General features: G+C 51.4%; 1 protein-coding gene across 1 annotated transcript in view; it reads left to right on the plus strand.

The window, feature by feature from the left end:
• Positions 1–20,388, plus strand: part of DNAH10 (dynein axonemal heavy chain 10) — a 128,870-nt gene that overhangs the window by 94,718 nt on the left and 13,764 nt on the right. Inside the window, exons 53-62 of the mRNA XM_081800959.1 lie at positions 2,785–2,988; positions 3,622–3,702; positions 6,413–6,610; positions 7,169–7,330; positions 9,043–9,217; positions 15,031–15,212; positions 16,280–16,416; positions 17,581–17,798; positions 18,833–19,054; positions 19,340–19,487. Coding sequence (XP_081657085.1) covers positions 2,785–2,988; positions 3,622–3,702; positions 6,413–6,610; positions 7,169–7,330; positions 9,043–9,217; positions 15,031–15,212; positions 16,280–16,416; positions 17,581–17,798; positions 18,833–19,054; positions 19,340–19,487 — 1,727 coding nt within the window. The remainder of the gene's footprint in view (positions 1–2,784; positions 2,989–3,621; positions 3,703–6,412; positions 6,611–7,168; positions 7,331–9,042; positions 9,218–15,030; positions 15,213–16,279; positions 16,417–17,580; positions 17,799–18,832; positions 19,055–19,339; positions 19,488–20,388) is intronic.

Raw genomic sequence — 20,388 nt, forward strand, 5'->3', positions numbered from 1 at the left:
GCAGACTCCCTGCCGAGCAGGGAGCCCGATGCGGGACTCGATCCCGGGACTCCAGGATCATGACCTGAGCCGAAGGCAGTCGCTTAACCGACTGAGCCACCCAGGCGCCCCTCCCCTTTTTATAATAAGGACACCAGTTGTATTGGCTTAAGACCTACCTCAATGACCTCATTTTAACTTGATGACTTCCGAAAAGACCCTGTTTCCAAGTGAGGTCACATTTTGAGGTCCTGGGACTTCAACATCTCTTTTTGGGGGCAACACAAACCCCTAGCAGATGGGTGGTTGGATTATAGGGGTCTGGCTCTCAGAATAGGGGCCCAGGGCGGAGATGTCAATTTTAGCATCACTGGCGTGTGGTTCCCCAAGCCTTGTGGATGGATGGAAGCATCTGGGGGGAGAGTTCGAGAAATCAGGTGAGCCCAGGACTGGGTTCAGGGAGAAGAGGCGGAGTGAGCCAGAGGCTGAGATGGTAGGAGGAGAACCTGGAGCGAGTTCCTCTATCTCTTGCAGAATACACGGCTATGATCTAATTACAGCAGAAGGACGTGAAGCATCATCAGCAAAGGGGAAGAGGTACACGGGGGGGATGTCTGGGGAGCCAGGCACAGGCTTCCAGAACCCTCTTGCAGGGCAGTCACACAGGACACGTTTAAGTCCTTTCCCTCTGATTGTGACACCCCATGTGAAGTGTCGTCTCCCAGGGAAGCCCATTAGGGATTCAGCACCCAGGGGGTTCACTGGGGGCTGGTCACGTAGGCACCTGCTGCCTGGCACGACCAAGATTCCAGATTTCCAGAGGGGAAGCAGGTGGTCAGCATAGACCACACTGTTTGTAGGTGAGCCACTTGGATGGATGAACGGCGGTGGGAACCCTCCCCAAGTCCAAGTTCCCGGACGCCGGCCAGGGGCCAACCCTGTACGCAGGCCTTTGTAAGGAGTGCAGCCCCAGGCCTGCTGTGTCAGCTTCGTTCTGTATGGGAACCTATCAGGTATTAAATAAGAATGTGTGGTACTAATTTGAAATGGCGTAGATATAGTTAAGACAATATCCCACCTAGCGAGAATCTGGCTGCTTTCTTGTCGTCAGGGGGCTCTCTCAGCACCTTCCCATTTACTTCATTATTCCAGAATTCTCATTAGGCCTGAACTGCTGTGTTGATTCCTGGCCTCTCCCACATCACGCTTTCTCATTTGTCTCTGAAACCTGTCCCTTCCCTCACGTCCCCTTTACCATCCATCAGAGCCAGACCCTCATCATGTCTGACCTCGACTCTTCACACACATCCCTACGTTGATCTACCTGCTTCCTCAAACCCTGCCGTCTGAGCACGTCACCAGCTCCCTTTCTCGGACGCTTTCGGTGCTCTGGGTCTCCACAGACTGACTTCTATTTCTGCAGCCCGAGTTCCTCTGCCCTCCTTCTGTGCTGTCCTGCCTCTGCTTCTTGCCCATGCTGTTCATCCTGCCTGCCACACTCTCTCTCTGCCGCTCTCTTTAGCGGCCTCCGTGGTTGCACATGATGGAAACTCAACTCCGATTGGCTTACAGGAAATTAAAGAGAAATGGGGCAGTCAGTATTGATTCACAAAACTGAAAAAGTCCCGGGGCATGGTTGGATTCAGGGGCTCGAAAGAGATCAGTCACTAATTCGTCTCTCCCCCGCCCTGTCTTGGCATTACCATTGTTCTCTTGTCTTTGCATTTTTGAATTTTCCCGAAGTAACTAAAAAACAAAACAACAACAACAAAAAACCCACAAATGGATACTAGAAGCTCCAGGCTTGCATGCTCTTTGCTCAGCCTGGGTGAACGAGACTCTCTTTCCCAGATGTTGCGGCTGGAGTCCCCAGCAGGGCTCTGATCGGCTGGCTCGGATCACATGCCCACCTCTGAGCCCATCCCTTCGGCGGTCGGTGCAGGGGTTCTGATGGGGCAGACCACCCAAACCACAGGCAGGCGTAGAATGGAGAAGTGATTCTCCTCCAGTCTAGTGCAAGTTCCCCGATTTTAGCTCCTGTGCGGCACAGGGTCCCCCTTCCCTGAGAAGCCTCCTCCACGGCGGCAGCTTCAAGGCTCCTGAGCGCCCGGGGCGTCTGCAGTCCGGGCTACGCACAGGGCATTTAGCACATGCTTCCTTGGGTCGGCATCGGACTTTGCACATGTGGGTTTCAGGCTCGTGAACAGGCGGGACGTGTCAGCCCCATTTTCCGTATCTGTAAACCAGCCCCTTGCAGGGCTGGGGTGTATTTCTATGAAGGCTGAGAGTGTTCCGGGGGGCCTCACTTAACAGCACCCCATGCGGTCTAGGCTGTTTATTTTCTGAAGGCCTTGCCCCCGGCAGCAATTTCTCACTGATGACATCAGCGGCTCTCCTGGGCTCTCCTCTCCGAGGCTGGTTGGCAGCACTCTCGGCCTCTACCTGCTCCCTGCCATTAGCCCCAACACACCCATCAGCTGGGGCAACGAAACATGTCTCCGGACGTTGCCAATGTCTCTTAGGGGGCACACTTGTCCCTGGTTGGGTACCCCCGCTCTGACGCTCACGATCACCCTCCCAGGTAAGCGGGAAGCATTTATTCCTCCCATTTCGCCAGTGAGGAGATTGAGGCTCAAAGGGATTGACACACGGCGTGTGAGCCTCAGGGCTCAGAGTCGGGGCCCAACCCTGCTCCTTGGCCTTGGCATCCTCCGCTCCTCCAGGGACGCTGTGCTTCTGTCATTTCGGTGCCTAGAGAGATGATGACCCCGAGGCTGAAAAACCCAACGTGTCTTTGTTTTCCAGGTATCGTGCCGGCGCTTTTCCCAGAAGAGGAGAAGGAGACGATCCTCAGTCAGATCGGACCAGAAGCCCTGAAGCAAGGGACGGGCCTGGCCAAGGAGTCCGTGTGGCAGTACTTCGTGAACAAGAGTGCAAACAACCTGCACATCGTCCTGGGCATGTCGCCGGTCGGGGACACCCTGAGGACCCGGTGCAGGAATTTCCCAGGTGCCCCTGAGCTGAGCATGCACAGCCATTCCCGCTCCCCCTCCCACCCCCCCGGCAGGGCGTTCCCGGCAAAGCAAAACATGGCATGGGCCCTGGGCTGGAATGTGGGCCCCGCTCTGCCCCTCACAATGGCCAGCAGGCTCTCGGGCTGGGCGCTGTCTTCCCACACCAGGAAATGCTCCCAGGCCCCGGTGTGCGGCCCGTAGTGAGCTCTCTGCTCTCCTCTGTTTGGACCGTCCTGCCAGTCTCGCAGAAGGTGCAGTCCTAGACCTCTAGAGCAGAGGTTGTGAAGTGGGGGGTGATTTTACTGGGCCCCTCCCAGGGACATTTGTCAATGCCTGGAGACATTTTCGCTTGTCGCATTGGGCGTGTCAGGGAGCGTGCTACCGACATCCAGTTGATAGAGGCCAGGGTGCTGCTGGACGTTCCACGCTGCTCAGACAGTCCTGCCGCGGAGGCCCATCCGGCCCAATGTCAGTCACGCTGAGGTCGAGAAACTCTGCTTTGGGTGAATTAGCCTTGGACACGTCTAGCTCTTCCACCAATGTGCTGGGTGCTGAAGAGCGTGTCACTGTCCTTGAGCGTCTCAAGGTTGCAGACTGATCATCTCTTTTGTCTCTCCTTCTTCTCAAGGTCTTGTAAATAACACTGGTATCGACTGGTTCATGCCCTGGCCTTCTCAAGCCTTGCACGCGGTCGCTAAGTCATTTTTAGGTACGTGACCGCTAATGGGGGGGCCGTGTTAATGGTATAACAAAATAACTTGTTATTGCTTTTCTGACTTGGAATTTGGTCCAGTAGATCCCTTCACCATTCAGCCCCGTGGCCGTGAATGGTTTTGAAGTTTGTCAGTGTGTTTTTGGCTTATACTGCGTTTTAATCTAAAGATTTCAGGGGGCTGGGGGTGCCTAGGTGGCTCAGTCAGTTCAGCGTCTGACTCTTAATTTTGGCTCAGGTCATGATCTCAGGGTCCTGGGCTCTGAGCCCTCCATTGGGCTCCATGCTCAGCAGGGAGTCTGCTTGAGATTCTCTCTCTCCCTCTCCCCATCTCCCTGCTTGTGTGTGCTCTCTCTCTCTCTCTCAATAAATCTTTTTTTTTTTTTTTTTTAAGATTTTATTTATTCATTTGAGACACAGAGATAGAGAGCGAGCATGAGCAGGGAGATGGGCAGAGGCAGAGGGAGAAGCGGGCTCGGAGCCTGATGCGGGGCTCGATCCCAAGACCCTGGGATCATGACCTGAGCCGAAGGCAGCCGCTTAACCATCTGAACCACCCAGGCGCCCCTAAATAAATAAATCTTTAAAAAATAAAGGGACTTCAGGGGACTTACAAGGACAATTTAAGATAAAATTGATCAGTTATCATCCGAAGCAGGGACTGACGCATCATGGCCTTTGGGCCAAATGTGGCCAATGGCTTGTTTTGGTAAACAAAATGTGATTGGGGCACTGACTCATTTGTCAACGAACATGATGTCTATGGCTGCTTTTAAACTTCAGACTGCAGGGTTGAGGAATTATAGCAGAGACCATAAGGCCCACGAGGGCCGAATATTTACTGTTTAGCTCTTTACAGTAGAAGTGTGCCTGATCCCTGATTCAAAGGATGCCCAAAGGACCTTTTAGTAGGCCGATTGATTATCAGTCAGCGCTGAATTTGCTCAGAAGTTTCAAACACTTAAGTCCTTGGTTATTAATTTTAATCTTCGAAATAAGAAAGGAAGTTCTTCATCTTTAGGGAAAAGCTTCATCTTTAGGGAAAAGCTTTCTTTATCTGGACCTAACTTGAGCAGATTCATGGCAAATGACACTGGGTGGCCTTGTCAATAGTTTCTACCTTCTACATATGTGTTCAGTAAATAAATCATTTGTCCCTTTACACAGGGAGCACTCATAATTTGAATCAACACGCAGGGGCTAAGAAAATGGCTCTGTACTGACAAAATAGCTCGCGGATCAGCAGACTTTTTCTGTAAAGGACCAGATGGTAAATATTTTCGGCCTCGTGGGTCATGCAGGCTCGGTTGCAACTACTCATGTCTGCCACTGAATCACAAAGGCAGCCGTGGATAGTACGTACGTGAGCCTGTGTGGCTGTGTTCCCATCAAACTGTCTACAAAACCAGGTGGCGGGACGCATGTGTCCTGCGTGGTCACCCGATCCAGGTGTGCCTCAGCTTCCGTAGGCACGCGAGCCATTCCCGTGTGTTAGCAGCACTGAGGTTTGCTTTCAGTATTCAGTGGCTCCGTGTCATAAACAACACCACGCCGAATTCGCTTAGAATTTTTTTTTTCTTGGAACAGATTCCCTGGCGTTGGGCTAACTGTGCCCCAAAGTATGGATATTTGCACCGTGGGCTGTGGAGTGCTGGCCCCTTGTATAATTTAAGATCAAACCCGCAGCATCCGGCTGAATGGTTACTTTTGGTCAATCTTCTCTTCCTTCATTTTAGTTGAAGGCACATTCCGTGTTGAGTATGTTGTGCTGTCTGTTAGGTGGTCCAACAGATGTGATCTGAGCACTGGAAGCGATGATTGATTGTTTCAACAGATGTAGAGGAAGGCCCACTTTGTGCCCACTGTGCGCTGGGCACAAGGGATCCAGCAGGGACACTGGGTGCATTTCCCTCCTGAAACCCCGAGCCCCCTCCGCGGACAGTGGCACAGCCAGCCCCGGAGACCGACCTTCTACCCGCAGGGAAAGAGGAATTGCCAGAGCATGGATCGGTCCCGTGGCCCAGAAGAGCCACCAACCAAGTGATAGCTGCTTTTTTCCTTTCTCTATTGAACATTTTTCTAGCACCTTTTTCTTGTGCTAAAACATCTATAACATAAAATTTGCCATTTTAGCCATTTTTAGGAGTCGAGCTCGCGGCATTAAGCACATTCACATTCTTGTGGAGCTGCCACCACCATCCAGCTCCAGACCTCCTTCCATCTGGTAAAACCGAAACTGTCCCCATTAAACACGAAGTTCCTGTACCCCCCGCCCCAACCCCCCCCCCCCCCGTAACCTCTCATCTACTTTCTGTCTTTGAATTTGCCTATTCTAGAGACTTAATACGAAGTCAAATCATGTAACATTTGTCCTTTCATGCCTGGCTTCTTGTACTCAGCATGTTCTTGAGCTTCATCCGTGTTGTGTCACGGGGCAGAGTTTCCTTTCTTCCATCGTGTGGATGGACCGCATTCTGTTTATCTGGGCATCTGTTGACGGACACTGGGTCCCTTCTGCTTTTGGCTGTCGTGAGCAGCGCAGCTATGAGCATTGGCCTGCAAGAGTCTGCCTGACGTTTTTAGGTCTTTTTGGGTCCATGCCTCGGAGCGGAATTGCTGGGTCATACAGGAATCCCGTGTTTAACTCTTTGGGAAGCTGCTCTTTCCCATCATCTCAGAGGCATTTTTCCCATTCTTTTCTCTTCAGGGACTAATCCAATGATCCCGGTGGAAAACACAGATAGTGTGGTGGAGCACGTTGTTTTGGTCCATAAATCCGTGGGTGAATTCAGCAAACAATTTCTACAGAAATTGAGGCGTAGCAACTATGTAACCCCCAAAAACTACCTGGACTTTATTAACACGTATTCAAAACTGCTGGATGAGAAAACTCAGTATAACATAGGTAAGACGGGGGGATGGGGTAGGGAACGAGAGAGGATCCAAGTGCTGACCTTGTCTTTAAGCAGGTGCTTTATTAGCAAGCGCAGGTGTACTCAGGATTGAGGCCAAGTACAGCATGTTCTGGATTTTACTTCTCAGAGCGATTCTTCTGGATGAGAGAGGCCTGGCATGCTCGTATTTTTATTCGCTTTCTGGGTTCCCTGGGGCCATTTGCTGAAGCAGAGCCGCAGTGTTGGATCATGCCCTTTGGAGCTCTGCATTTTCGCTGCCTAGAGATAGGGTCTGATGGCCGCAACATGCTCTGTCGGGAAATGCTTTTGAAAAAATGCTCTGGCTGTTGGCCAAGTGAAACGCTGTTTTCAGAAATACATTTATTTCGGCCGATGCGGGCCCAGCATGGTGGTAGAGGTACTGAATGGTGCCTGACGTCTCATGAAGATGACTTTTTCGGTTGAGCCCCAGTGGGATGGATCAGAGTGAGACCCCTGGAATGCTTGCCCCAGGCATGTGGGGAGCAGCACCCACCCTTGTGACGAACACAGCTTCTCTCTTTCCGTAGCTCAGTGCAAGCGTCTGGAGGGGGGGCTGGACAAGCTGAAGGAGGCCACCATCCAGCTGGACGAGCTGAACCAGAAGCTGGCTGTGCAGAAGGTCGTGCTGGCGGAGAAGTCGGCCGCCTGTGAGGCCCTGCTGGAGGAGATCGCCACCAACACGGCCATAGGTGAGTGTGGGGCCGGCTTGAGGGGCAGGGGCTCCCCCAGACAGGACAGGACTCCCCTGGGGGACATCCCCGAGAAGCCACTTGTCAGCCTGCCGTTTTTCTCCTGAGCATGACGAGCATTCCTACGTGTGGGGCTTCTTGGGCCCCTCCTGTGGGTTCCCCGCTGCGCTGAGCTCACCTGCAGTCACTCCAGCCCTCCTTCGACGCGGCTCCGCTCCAGGTCCACCTCCTCTGTGATACTTGCCCCGCGGGCCCCTCTTCTCGGCACCCCGACAGTGCTGACGGTCTCCGCTCTGCTTCTCAGTTCTGACGGTTTCACGGTTGTGACCTCGCTTCCTTCTTCCCATGTGTTTGTCTTCTTGCTGCTCCAGCCAGAATCCCTCCCTGGGCCAGGATCCTTCAGAGTGTCAGGGCCCGTACATGCTTTCACCGTGCAGATGCTCCGTCAACGCTTGCTTGTTGACTATGGACAGGACTCCCTAGAGGACGCTGCACTGGAAACTCCGAGGGCATCCAGCATCTGTTTAGCAAGTGCCTGCTATCTGGGTTCCCTGGGGCCATTTGCTGAAGCAGAGCCGCAGGAACTTTAGCAGGGCCCCCGGGCACGCAGGATAGTGATGCACCAAACTGGTTATGAGCATGGCTGTGATGCTCAAGTCCTTGGGCTCCTGTCCCACCTGGGTGCCTGCAGACAAGGGACAGTATATTTGTTTCCTAGAGCTGCCCAAACAAATGACCACAGCTGGGGGGCTTCAAACAACAGAAGTTTACTCTCTCACCATTCTGGAGACCAGAGTCTAAAGTCAAGGTGTCAGCAGGGCCGTGCTCCCTCCAAAGGCTCTAGGGGAGGATCCCTCCTTGCCTCTTCCAGCCTCTGGCATTTGCTGGCAGTCCTTGGCTTTTAGGTTCATCTCAGTGTCTGGTGCCAATGGTACATTACCTTCTTCCCTCTATGTCTCTGTGTCCTCACGTGGTCTTCTTATAAGGACATAAGCCATTGGATTTAGGACCCGCCCTAACCCAGTATGACCTCACACGAACTCATTAGATGTCCAAAGACCCTCTTTCCAAATAAGATCGCATTCTGAGGTTGTGGGTAGACGCGGATTGTGGGGAACACTAGTCAACCCAGTACACCTACTGTGAGCTGAGCTCTGTGCTAAGCATTGGGGTTACAGCCCTTGGGGAGATGCCTACATTCTAGTGACTGGAACCAATCAATGAGCCAATAATTAGGTGAAATGCTAGATTTCCATCAGTGTCATGAAGCAAATAGAGCAATGAGGTCCAGAGTGACAGAAGGGGCAGGCCCCCTTAGGAGGGGTGGCTTTCCAGCAGGGCCTGAACAAACCTAGGAGATGGTGATGAGAAGCAGAGAGCTTTCAGTGAGCCAGAAAGACAGGAAGGGCAGCCCTGGTGTCCTCAGCTCACACTGGCCAAGCGGGGTTGGGGGCCGTCCAGTGGATGGAGTGGTGGGACTTGGGTGGGCCAGTCAGAGTGAGAGTAGCGGTCCTGGGGTTGGAGACCCCGTGCCCGGTGAGGACTTCTCTTCTAGCAGGAACACCCAAGGCCGCCCTATTGGCCCGAGCTCGTTAGATTCCCCCTGCCAGCCCAGCACCCACCTTGGAGGGCTCTCTCCTGCTTTGTGTCAGTGGTCGTGGTCTCTCCTCTCCATGCCCAGAAGCTTCACTGACCTGACCCTCCCCCCACAGCCGAGGAAAAGAAGAAGCTCGCAGAAGAAAAAGCCATGGAGATAGAAGAACAAAACAAGATCATCGCAGTGGAGAAGGCTGAGGCCGAGATGGCCCTCGCTGAGGTCATGCCCATCCTAGAGGCCGCCAAGCTGGAGCTGCAGAAGCTGGACAAATCGGACGTGACCGAGATCAGGTAACCGATGGCGGTCTCCACGTGTGCCTGGCCGCCCACGGCACTCCTCAGAACAATTACATCCTGGCAGTTAGACGCGGAGCTACGTCATGTGCCGGCCACTGGGCTGAGCGCTGTCCAAGGCGGCTTCTGTCATTCCTGTTATGATCCTCATTTGCGATGAGGAAGGTGGGGCCCAGGGCGGTGAGGTGGCTCGCCCCAGGTCCCCCCCGAGCCAGGAGGTAGCAGGGCCTGTTGACTTTGGGCCCAGGCTGTCTCACAGAGGGGACTGAGTTCCAGAGCTTAGTAAGCCAGTGTTCCCCACAGGAAACCCCACATCAGTGTCTGCCCTAAACTGCAGTAGGGCACCCGAAGCAGGGGGCCAGCGCCCTGCTAAAAATAGCGTGACAGAGATGTGCCACGAACTGCGAGTGGAGAGGGGGTGCTCTGGGGCGGGGGGGAGAATGGCTCCTTGCTGTGACTCCCAGGCATTTGGCAAACAATCTATAAAATGACTGCATCTCCCACAACCAGAGGACTTCCAGGAAAAGGGCCTGGTATGGAGCCGGCGGGGGAGCTTTCTCCCCGTGTTGTGTGGTCTGACCCTGGGGCGCCGTTAATGGATCTCACTGGTAAATTTAGCACCAAGACCAAAGCCAGGAAGGAGCGCTGCCGTCTGCCTAGCTCCCCCCACTCCTCCCCCCTGTGACCCTCAGCCCCTCAGCTCTCCCTGTCACATCCTCATTGTCAGAAGGGGTTTGGTCCTTCTGGCCCCACAGTCCGGGCTCGTGAGAGAGAGACTCCTGTTTCCAGGTCAGTGGATGACTTTCCATCTTGGGCTCCCAGCAGAACGAGGCTTGTTCTCTGCTTCTCGCTCTTCCTGAGGGCTGAGCAGCCTTCCTTTGTTACGGCTGTGCCCTTGTTGTTTGCTCATTAGTGAAACATGGGGATTTGAACTGAATGTCCAGCTCGTTCCAGGGCAGGGGACCCAAGCAATTCTTGGGAGGTCATCTGCAGATGCTGCTGCTGTTGGCAAGAAGTCGTTCTTTCAGTTTTGCGAAGCGTGGTTGAATGAAGGTATAAGGATGGACGTTTTAAAGTCACAACCGTACGTGTCAGACATTCAGACCGAGGTGCCGGAACAAAGCACACATGCATAGCGAGCTGCGCTGTAGGACAGACCATCGGCAAAGGCTTTTAGGTTCATCTCAGTTTATGTTTCAAGGGAAATAGCCAGTCACCAGTTACACAAATTTTGGGCACCATTCCCAGTTCAGCAGCATAAAAATACTGTAAGAGCAGAGAGCTGGGGAGGAGTTTTGAAGGGGATTTATTTGGAGAGAAGGGGGTTTTGAAGGGGATTTATTTGGAGAGAAGGGGGTGTGAGTCCCCCCATCAGCCCAAGGGGGGAGAGGTGAGATGGGGCATCTGCAGAACTAAATGGAGAGCTCGCTATGTGTCCCCCACAGTGAGCGAGGGTTGCCTGCATCATGCTTGAGACAGGTGTGAGACGGGGGCTCAGCTCATTCCTGAGAAAGTGGAAATGGCCTATGACCTAAAAGAAATAATTTTAAAAATGTGATTATTGGAGTAGATTATATGTTCATCCACGGCTCTGCCTCTTATGGGCTGTGTGACCTTTGGCAAGTCCCCTAACCTCTCTGTGCTGCAGTTTCTTCATTTGTGACATGTGGATGATGATAACTGTCCCCATGGCATCAGGGCTGTTGGGAGGATGGACTGAACTATTACATGAAGAGCTCTCAGGACTGGGTTGATCATGAAGTCGGTGCCAAGTGAGCATGAGCTAGGATCATGGCTCCGACTTAAAAATGACATGTGAAAGCCCCTCCCACCTGCCCCGTCAGCTCAGTTCCCCTTCCCCCACACAACAGATACCCACTGCCATTTAGTTCTCACATATCCACCCGGAGTTTTTATGTTCAAGTCAAGCACATATACACGCGCCTCTTCAGTTCCTGACTGTAGATTCTGAAGGTTTGTAGTAGAACAAGGGATACCTGAGTGTTCTTTTTTCCTCCTGTTTTTTGGTGTGTAAATGGTCTTATACTGTACACATTTTCCTATATCTTGGCTGCTCCGGTGAACGATGCATTTTGGAGATTTGTTGCATGTTGCTATATGATGAACTTCCCCGTTGCCCTGTAAGGCTGTGCCATCGTCTACTTCGCCAGCCCCAACTTAGGAATCTTTAGCTTGTTGCCAGTCTTTTGCCTTTACACACTGCGTGACGAAGAACAACCCGGACCATACTTCATTGTGCAGCTGGGCAAGTCCCCTGGAAGGATACGTTTCCAGAAGTGGAATTGCCGAGTCCAAGGGTGTGTGCATTTATAATGTCTCTAGCTGCTGTTTAATGCTGTCCCTGGGGGATGAACAAATTTACACGCCACTGACAATCCACGTGAGTGCCTGCTTTTTCATAGCCTTGCCAATAGAGAGCATTATTACACATTTGAATTTTTGCTCGTTTTGTAGATGAAAAATGGTATTTATGTAGTCTTAATGTGCATTTCCCTTATTGCAAGTGAGGTTGGCCTTTTTTTCATATGTGAAAAATGTGTGTAAGGGTCGTGTGTATTTCCTTTTCTGTGAACCGGTCATATGCTTTGCCCATTTATCTGTTAAATTGTTATTGTTGGTTTTTTTTTTTTCTTATGCATTTCCAGTGGATTTTTATGTGATAGGGAGACCAGTTTTTTAACCATGTGAGTTGCAGATATTTTCCCCAGTGGCCATTTGAGTTTGCTTGTGAGGTTTGTGTTTGCTGTGTGTAAGATTTTTGTTTTTATATGGCATACTTTAGCAATATTTTATTTTGTGGCTTTTGGATGTCATGTCATACTTAAATGGCCTTAAAACTGCAAGATTGTAAAACACTTTCCCCATGATTTCTTCCCATACTTTTACAGTTTAATTCTGTACAGTTAAATATTTGATCTTTTGGGTTTTCCTGGGGTTCAGTGTGAGTTTGGATCCAATTTTATTTTTTCCAGATGACTATAATCTGGCTTCTTTTAGGTTGTTTGGATGTTAAGTGTGGTGAGCTAGCACTGACATCTTGACGATTTCATAATCCTTTGATTCTTTAAATAGCACTTTGTTTCTGTAATGCTCAGTCCTCTTTGTAGAAATCATCAGATGTTAAGGCAGGAAGATTAGGAGTCATAAAGATCAGAAGTGGATGATCCTCTATAGTATAAAAGGCTCTCTTTGTTACTGGCTTGCGATTTGACTTTTCTTCCTTCCATTCACTGGGTAGTCTTTGGGTGCCTAGCACCCACGCATCCTATGCTGGCACTGGGGCTGAGCAGCAATGAGCCAGGTGGGCAAGGCCTTCACTGCATTCAGCTGATGCTCTCAGGAAGGCACGGGCATTCATGCAGGAATCCCACATGTACAGTAACATCACCCAAGAAGTTCGGATGGGAAGGTCTTTGCTGCCATGGCTGTGGATAATGGGGGAACCTCACCTAGTCTGGGGGTAGGTAGTCGGGGAAGGTATTCCCCAGGAAGTGACATTTACTTTTTTAAAGGTTTATTTGAGAGGTGGGGGAGGGGCAGAGGCAGAGGGAGAGAGAAACCCAAGCTGACTCCACACTGAGTGTGGAGCCCAGTGTGAGGCTCTCTCCCACCACCCTGAGATCACGACCTGAGCCAAAACCAAGAATTGGATGCTTAACTGACTGCACCACCCAGATGCATCCTCCACCCCCTGGAAGTGACATTTAAACTGAGATGTGACCAGAGAGTAGGGATCCACCAGCTGTAGGATAGAGGCTAGAGGGGGACCTTCTCTGAGGCTGGAAGGAGCTTGGGCCAAGGGAAAAGCAGAGACAGTCGGAGTGTCTGGGTTATTAGAGTGAGGAAGGTAGGGAGTGGGGCTTGTGATGATTCTTCCCCTCCAGGGAGGGCAGCATATCATCATCATCACCATCTCGCTCTCTCTCACCTGAGTTTCTTTTGTGATAGGAGAAAGGGAATGAAACAAAAATGTTTCTTTTTCCCGGACTGACAACCTCAGGATTTCCTAACACCTCAGCAATACGTTCTGTATAACGAACATGGTTCCAGGTACTAGTTTGTAAGCTAATAGCAGAGAACTTCACTTTCATAGACTCACAGGGTTTTGGAGTGGGAAGGTCTGGTTCTGCCTCCCTGTTTTACACGTGGGAAATTTGAGAACCCTGGATAGTTTATAACTTGCCCATGGGCTCAGAACCCTTCACCGAGGCTGGGGTTCTTTCTGCCTTATATCTGAAAACATGTCACTAATTCTTTCCTCCTCTGATTATTCAAAGGTCAGTGGCCTGGGCCTGAAGGAAACCTTTTAAAAAAAAACAGTTGACAGCATGGTCGGCTTTCGTAAATGCCTAATGCCAGTGTAAATTGAACCTTTCCCCGGCGACTCAGGACCATTGCTTTAATCATTGGGCTTTGTGCTGGAGTCATTGCCCTGGCTTGTCCTTATACCGCGTGGCTCCTTCTCTCCTCTCCTGTCCGCAGGCGAGTGGGTGGGGGTCCTGGGGCCAGGATGGCTGGGGCGTTTGCCCAGTAGAGACAGTCTCCATGCTGCTGTGCTGGTCGGGTTGTTCTCGCTCTCTCGCCCCTCCCACCCCCCGCCCCCCGCCCTCCTGCTTGCCTCTGGGTTGCTCTGGCCTCCTGCTGGAATGGCTGGGCTCCCACCTCACTCCCCGCTAGGCTGCCCTATGCCCTTCAGGGGCTGCTGTCATCTCTCCCTCTTCTCTCTTTTCCTCCCTTCCCTTCACCTCTTCTTCATCGTGTTCCTGCTGCTTCTGGCTCTCTTCGGGGGTCTGGTGTCTGCAGGACTCACGTGGCTTTTAGAGACTTTGTGCGGCAACAGGCGGCCAAGCACCCCCCGTCCCCCGGGTACAGTTAACGTGCCACCCGTTCCTTCTCGTGCGTGTCCTGGTGCTGTTGTGCTGACTCCCATCCCCTGGGGTCTCAGTGCCCTGGAGGGTGAGGGCACCGGACATCCGAGTGTTGGGAGCAGCAGAGTGACGGTGCGGTCTCCTCGAAGACAAAGGAAACGGGTAAGGGGTGACATAGCCTTGAAGGAGCCCAGGGTGTGGGGACCCCGGATCCCACAGGCTGTGTGAACACAGGCAGGCCATCCAAACACTCTGAGCCCCATCTCTTCATCCAGTAAACGGAAAATAGGACGATGATGAAGAGGAGGAGGAGGATGGCAGTATGCGAGCGGCAGCGCGGCGGAGTCTGAGGAACCACCCCAAGGTGTAATTAGAAACAGATTCTCAGGCTCCACCCTGACCTACTGACTCAGATGCTTGGGGTGGCCTGGGTTTGCATTTTAATGATAACTGCCCCCATGATTCTGATGCCAGTTGCGTTCCAGGAGCCCGATCTGGCCCCTGATGGCTGAGACCAGTCCTGGCCCTGGGAGAAGCCCACCGGAGGAGCCCAACTCCATGTTGGGATATGGCTTCCTTTGCCTCCATGCGGTGTCACCGCTAAGAAATGACTCTGGGGCGCCTGGGTGGCTCAGTTGGTTAAGCGGCTGCTTTCGGCTCAGGTCATGATCCTGGAGTCCCGGGATCGAGTCCCGCATCGGGCTCCCTGCTCGGCAGGGAGTCTGCTTCTCCCTCTGACCCTCCTCCCTCTCATGCTCTCTGTCTCTCATTCTCTCTCTCAAATAAAAATAAAAAAAAAAAAAAAAAAAGAAATGACTCTGGGTTGAGCCGTTTTTTCTGGAACTTTCTCTAAACTCTCATTTAGGCTAGATCCTGGCCACATCCTGGGTCTGATTCACGCGTGTTTCTGTTTCTCACCAGGTCATTCGCTAAGCCCCCCAAACAGGTGCAGACGGTGTGTGAGTGCATCCTCATCATGAAAGGGTACAAAGAACTCAACTGGAAAACTGCCAAGGGCATGATGTCTGACCCAAATTTCCTGAGGTCTCTGATGGAGATTGATTTTGATTCAATCACCCCGAGCCAGGTGAAAAATATCAGAGGTGCGTACAGACAGATGCAGGAATAGCCAAGGTTGATCTCAGTTTGGCAACTCAGGCTTTGAGAGCAGGGACGGAGAGCACAGAGGGGGCTTGTCACAGGCCGACCTTCCTGTTGTGGTCAGTTGTCACTGTGGCCCTTTGGATAGAATAGGCCAAATGATCATTCCCAGAGGAAGAATAGGAAGATGGAGGCACTGTTGTGTGAAATGGAAAGGCTGGGTGCTAGATGGGCAGTAGAAGCCCATGCCCTCTGAACGTTCGACAGCAATCACTCTGGTGTTTCCCCTTAGGATATAGGACCTTCTTATGGAACCCAGCCTGGACTTAGGTCTTCCGTCCATCTTGTCCATCAGGCATGGTGGTGCAAGAGGTGGTCTAACCGTGACTTCTCCCCTTGCACCTTTTGCCAGTATAAAGTCTTCTATAGGTCCCTGGGAGATAGGTGAGGAGGGGCTGGCACCACCCACAGCCAGCCTCCCCATCTTCAGTTATAGAATGCCGGCATTCCCTTTGAGCCTGATGCCTGACCTGCCTAGATGCTTAGCCAGTGGGAATGAGGTTTTAGTCTTTGCCAAAGGCCATTCAAGTTCATAGTGTCACTGTTTTCCTTCATGTTTTGTTCAAAACGTTATTATCAAGTGCTCTTTCTCAGCCACTCAGAAAAAACTAAATGAAACACGAAGGATAACAACAACTGCAAAAACCTAAGGACCTCTCTTTACCTGAATATTGACTGGATGGGTTTCCATTCATGTGAAATTACTCCTGGGGTGAGGGTGCGGGTAGAGGTGATGGTGACCCATCATGGCCTATGAATTCCAGCTAGCTACCTGGTCTGAGCCACTTTGGTGCACAGTTGAGGGTCCCCACGGACACCCTGGACACAGAGGTGCCTGGATCATAGGATGTCCTAGGTGGCAGTAACCTGTGTCCCTCACTCACATCTTAAGCATCCACCTACATAAAACTCATTTAGTGACACTTATCCATCGGCAATTTATTTCCCATTTTGTTTTCCCAAGATGAAGCTTGTCAATCATCAAAATCATTCCATCTTTGACCCCTAGGCCTCTTGAAGACTCTCAATACCACAACTGAAGAAATGGAAGCTGTGAGCAAAGCAGGCTTGGGGATGCTGAAGTTTGTTGAAGCTGTGATGGGCTACTGTGATGTTTTTAGAGAAATCAAGCCCAAAAGAGAAAAGGTATTGTCCATCTGTAAGACCTAAACAGAGCTGCCAAGGGAGCAATCTGGAGTCGGAATGAATATGTCCACAGCTTTGATGGACAAATGTGAGCAAGGTTCCGATTTTCCATCACATAAACATTTCCCCCTCTCCACTGCTAATACATGATAACCCTGAATTATATCACTCTCATCTAGACAGTGTGAATGAACTGACAGAACCAAAGTCTGGAAGATTTTCAAATTTTGTGTGGAAAGAGTAGGATAAATGGGTAAAAATCATCCTCTATAACTCAAGCAGGCTTCTTTGCCTCGGTGCTACTGACATTTGGGGCTGGACCATTCTCTGTAGGATGTGTAATAGCATGCCTGGCCTCCACCCACTGGATGCCATTGTCCCTACCCCCAAGATGTGACAACCAAAATGTCTCCAGACATTGCCATCTGTCCTGGGGTGGGAGGCAGTATCGGCCCTAGCTGAGAACCACTGGGTCAGAGTAACCTGTAGAACACACAATACAAAGAGAGTTATTAGGCTGATTTGATCATTTTGTGACCTATTTTGACACTGCTTTATCACTCAGAATTTTGTTACTCAGAAAACTCAGGACCAGGTGGAAGACCAGCATTGTTTTCGATGCATTCTTTTGAGTTTTTGACTTAGAACCACAGTATCATTTTTTTTTTTTTTTAAAGATTTCATCTATTTATTTGAGACAGAGAGAATGAGAGACAGAGAGCATGAGAGGGAGGAGGGTCAGAGGGAGAAGCAGACTCCCTGCCGAGCAGGGAGCCCGATGCGGGACTTGATCCCGGGACTCCAGGATCATGACCTGAGCCGAAGGCAGTCGCCCAACCAACTGAGCCACCCAGGCGCCCCAGAACCACAGTATCATTTTGCTGTGACCTCAGTACACATGGAAATGAAGCCATCGGCTAACTTGGATGCAGGAGAGCTTTTTTACCAAAAAAAAAAAAAAAAAAAAGGAGAGCTTTTGCAGCAAATGGTAGAAGAGATGACTAAGAAGGAGCCACGTACCTCAGCAGGGCATACGGTAGCCCCAAAGAGTAGGAACAACATTAGAAATGTGGTGTGGACTTAAGCCCCGGGGTGAGAGACTCTTTTCATCCCTGCCCCACTACGGTCCCTTTCCCCACCGTTCTGTGCCTTGTCTTCACTTAGGTGGCCAGGCTGGAGCGGAACTTTTACCTCACTAAACGCGAGCTAGAAAGGATCCAGAATGAGTTGGCAGCGATCCAGAGGGAACTGGAAGCCCTGGGGGCCAAATACGAGGCGGCCATTCTGGAAAAGCAAATGCTGCAGGAAGAAGCCGAAATCATGGAGAGGCGGCTGATCGCTGCGGACAAGCTCATCTCAGGCCTGGGGTCTGAGAATATCAGGTCAGCGGCTGAGGAACCCCTCCAATGAGAGGTCCGAGCGAGACTCCGTGTTCTGTCAGTGAACGTCAGCAACCGAATTTCTTACCATGTCGTCTTTCCGCCACGCCGCGTTTTTATCTGGAAACCGCGTGGGAAAGTTCTGATTTCGCTATTATCGTGTTTAGGGTGGCTAAGGCCATTTTACACATTCTTGCGGTTTATTAATTATTAAGGGTGAAGGAGGCAGTGCAGCTGTGGGGACAGGGAGGCACCAGGGGCCTCTGGCAAGGTGCTGTGTGTTCTGGAAATGTTTACTTCCTAGTGACCTTTAACCCTGAGCGCGTCCTGGGTGGGTCTGGAGGAGGGGTCCGCCTGTTGCTGGACAGATGTCTTCTAGGGTCTCTTCCGTCTGGCTCAGTCCTGAGCTTCAGTTTTAAGCAAGTAGGGCTGTCCAATGCCTAGGGGCAAGGCCGTTTGGCCATAGCTGGTCCACTGGGTATGAGAGAAGTTTCTAATCTGGCGCCTATAAAAGTGATATGGAAAACACTAGAAAATACTGTTTGCTCATGGGAAACAAACCATTTTCAGTATTTCTAAAACCTAGAAGACTTGGGCCGCTTAGCGGAAGGGGCCAAATAAAACATCTACTCCATTTTATCTTCGGTAGAAGGTAGAATTTTGTCACCAAGCAGCACCAGAGCTCCTGAGTTCTGCTGGGCATGTCTGCAAGTTGCTGATTAAAGCATTCAGAAACAATGTGATTACTACTTAATAAATAGCTTTGAGACTAGATGCTTCACATTTCTCCAGCCCTGTAGATGCTGGGTTCTACTGAGCCCTGCAATTGAACAAGGTCTTCCAAAACACTGGGCTCGTTAGGGTGGGAAGTTGCAAAATGACCTGGCAATCTTTGTTTCTAAAAGAAGGGACTATCTCCAACGAAGTTTCCTTCTGGCTAGCCCCATTAGCAGTGTGTCAGGGTGGTTCTTCTAGAATGTTCCTTTTGATTGTGCCAGAAGATAACGGCTTACTGCAGCCCCCGTCTCCTGCACCAGGTGGCTGAACGACCTGGATGAGCTGATGCACCGGCGGGTAAAGCTGCTGGGGGACTGCCTGCTTTGCGCAGCTTTCCTGAGCTATGAGGGCGCATTCACGTGGGAGTTCCGTGACCAGATGGTCAACCAAGTTTGGCAGAATGATCTCCTGGAGCGGGAGATTCCCCTGAGCCAGCCTTTCCGGTTAGAAAACCTGCTCACAGATGATGTTGAGATCAGCAGGTGTGTGCGACCCTGAGCCCAGAGGATGAGGGGGCCTGGTGGGGGGCGGGGGGGTATGGTGCGTGGTCCACGTGGGCATCACCCTGGCAGGGGACAGCGAGGGGTGCAGCCGACCTGATTGCACAGAAATGGCAGGTTGAGCTGCAAATCCAGCTTCCCCGACCCTGAGGAGTGTTGAGCAGCTTGGGGGTTGGTAGATTGTTCTGGAAGGCCAATCCTACCACTCTTAGCACTCAGTCACAACTTGACAAGAAAAACAGACTTCCCTGTCACTGTCCCTTCCAGGTGGGGATCCCAGGGACTGCCCCCCGATGAGCTCTCGGTTCAGAATGGCATCCTTACCACCCGGGCCAGCCGCTTCCCCCTCTGCATCGACCCCCAGCAGCAGGCCCTCAACTGGATAAAGAGAAAAGAGGAGAAAAATAACCTGCGGGTATGGCCCGCTCCTCCCTGGGTGTCCTCTGCCCTCACTCACTGCCTGCTCTCGGGGCACAGCCTGTCTCTCCCACCGTCTTTACCTGGCAGTCCTGGGCCCCTGGCAATGCCCTGCTGAAAATGTCCTGTCCGCCCCTGGGCGGAGCCCTCCCCCTCCCTGCGTGCCCACCCTGTTGAGTCCTTGAGGGCAGCATGACCTGCCCTGGGCTTTGCTTTCTGACCTTTGTGTTGCTTCTCAGCTGTGAGCGGCTTGAAGCTGGACATCGTGCTTCCCTTATCTTTGTGTCCCCCTACCTGCACAGTGCTTGGTGGCCTGAGATGCTCAGTCATTTTTTTCTTTTGGAATGGAGGAAAGATATCTCAATATCTTCTGGTTGAGATGTAATTCACATACTGTAAAATCCACCCATTTAAAGCATACAACTAAATGGTTTTTAGTGTATTATATGCAGAGTTGTATAACAATCACCAGAATCAGGCTTTACCACCCCAAAAAGCAATGCTGTGTGCTTTAGCCGTCGCCGCCCCCCCAACCATCCTTCCATTTCCCCCCTCCCTGTCTCCTAGCAACCACTAATGTATTTTATAGATTCGCCGCCTCTGGACATTTCACATAAATGGAATCATGCACTATGTGGCCTTTGTGTCTGGCTCCTCTCACTCGGCATCTTGTTTGCAAGGCTCACCCGGGTTGTAGCAGGTGTCCGTGCTTCCTTCCTCTTTGTAGCTGAATCATAGTCCATTGTGGGGATGGATCACATTCTACCATCCATTTATCCATTGATGGGCATTCGGATGATTTCTACTTTTTGGCTATTATGAATAATGCTGCTGTGAACATTCACATGCACTTTTTTTTTTTTTTTTGGTGGGCATACGTGTTCAATTTCCCTGGGTGA

The sequence above is a fragment of the Leptonychotes weddellii genome, chromosome 13, assembly GCF_054177405.1.
Source record: "Leptonychotes weddellii isolate Sample4059 chromosome 13, ASM5417740v2, whole genome shotgun sequence".
Classification (NCBI taxonomy): Eukaryota; Metazoa; Chordata; class Mammalia; order Carnivora; family Phocidae; genus Leptonychotes; species Leptonychotes weddellii.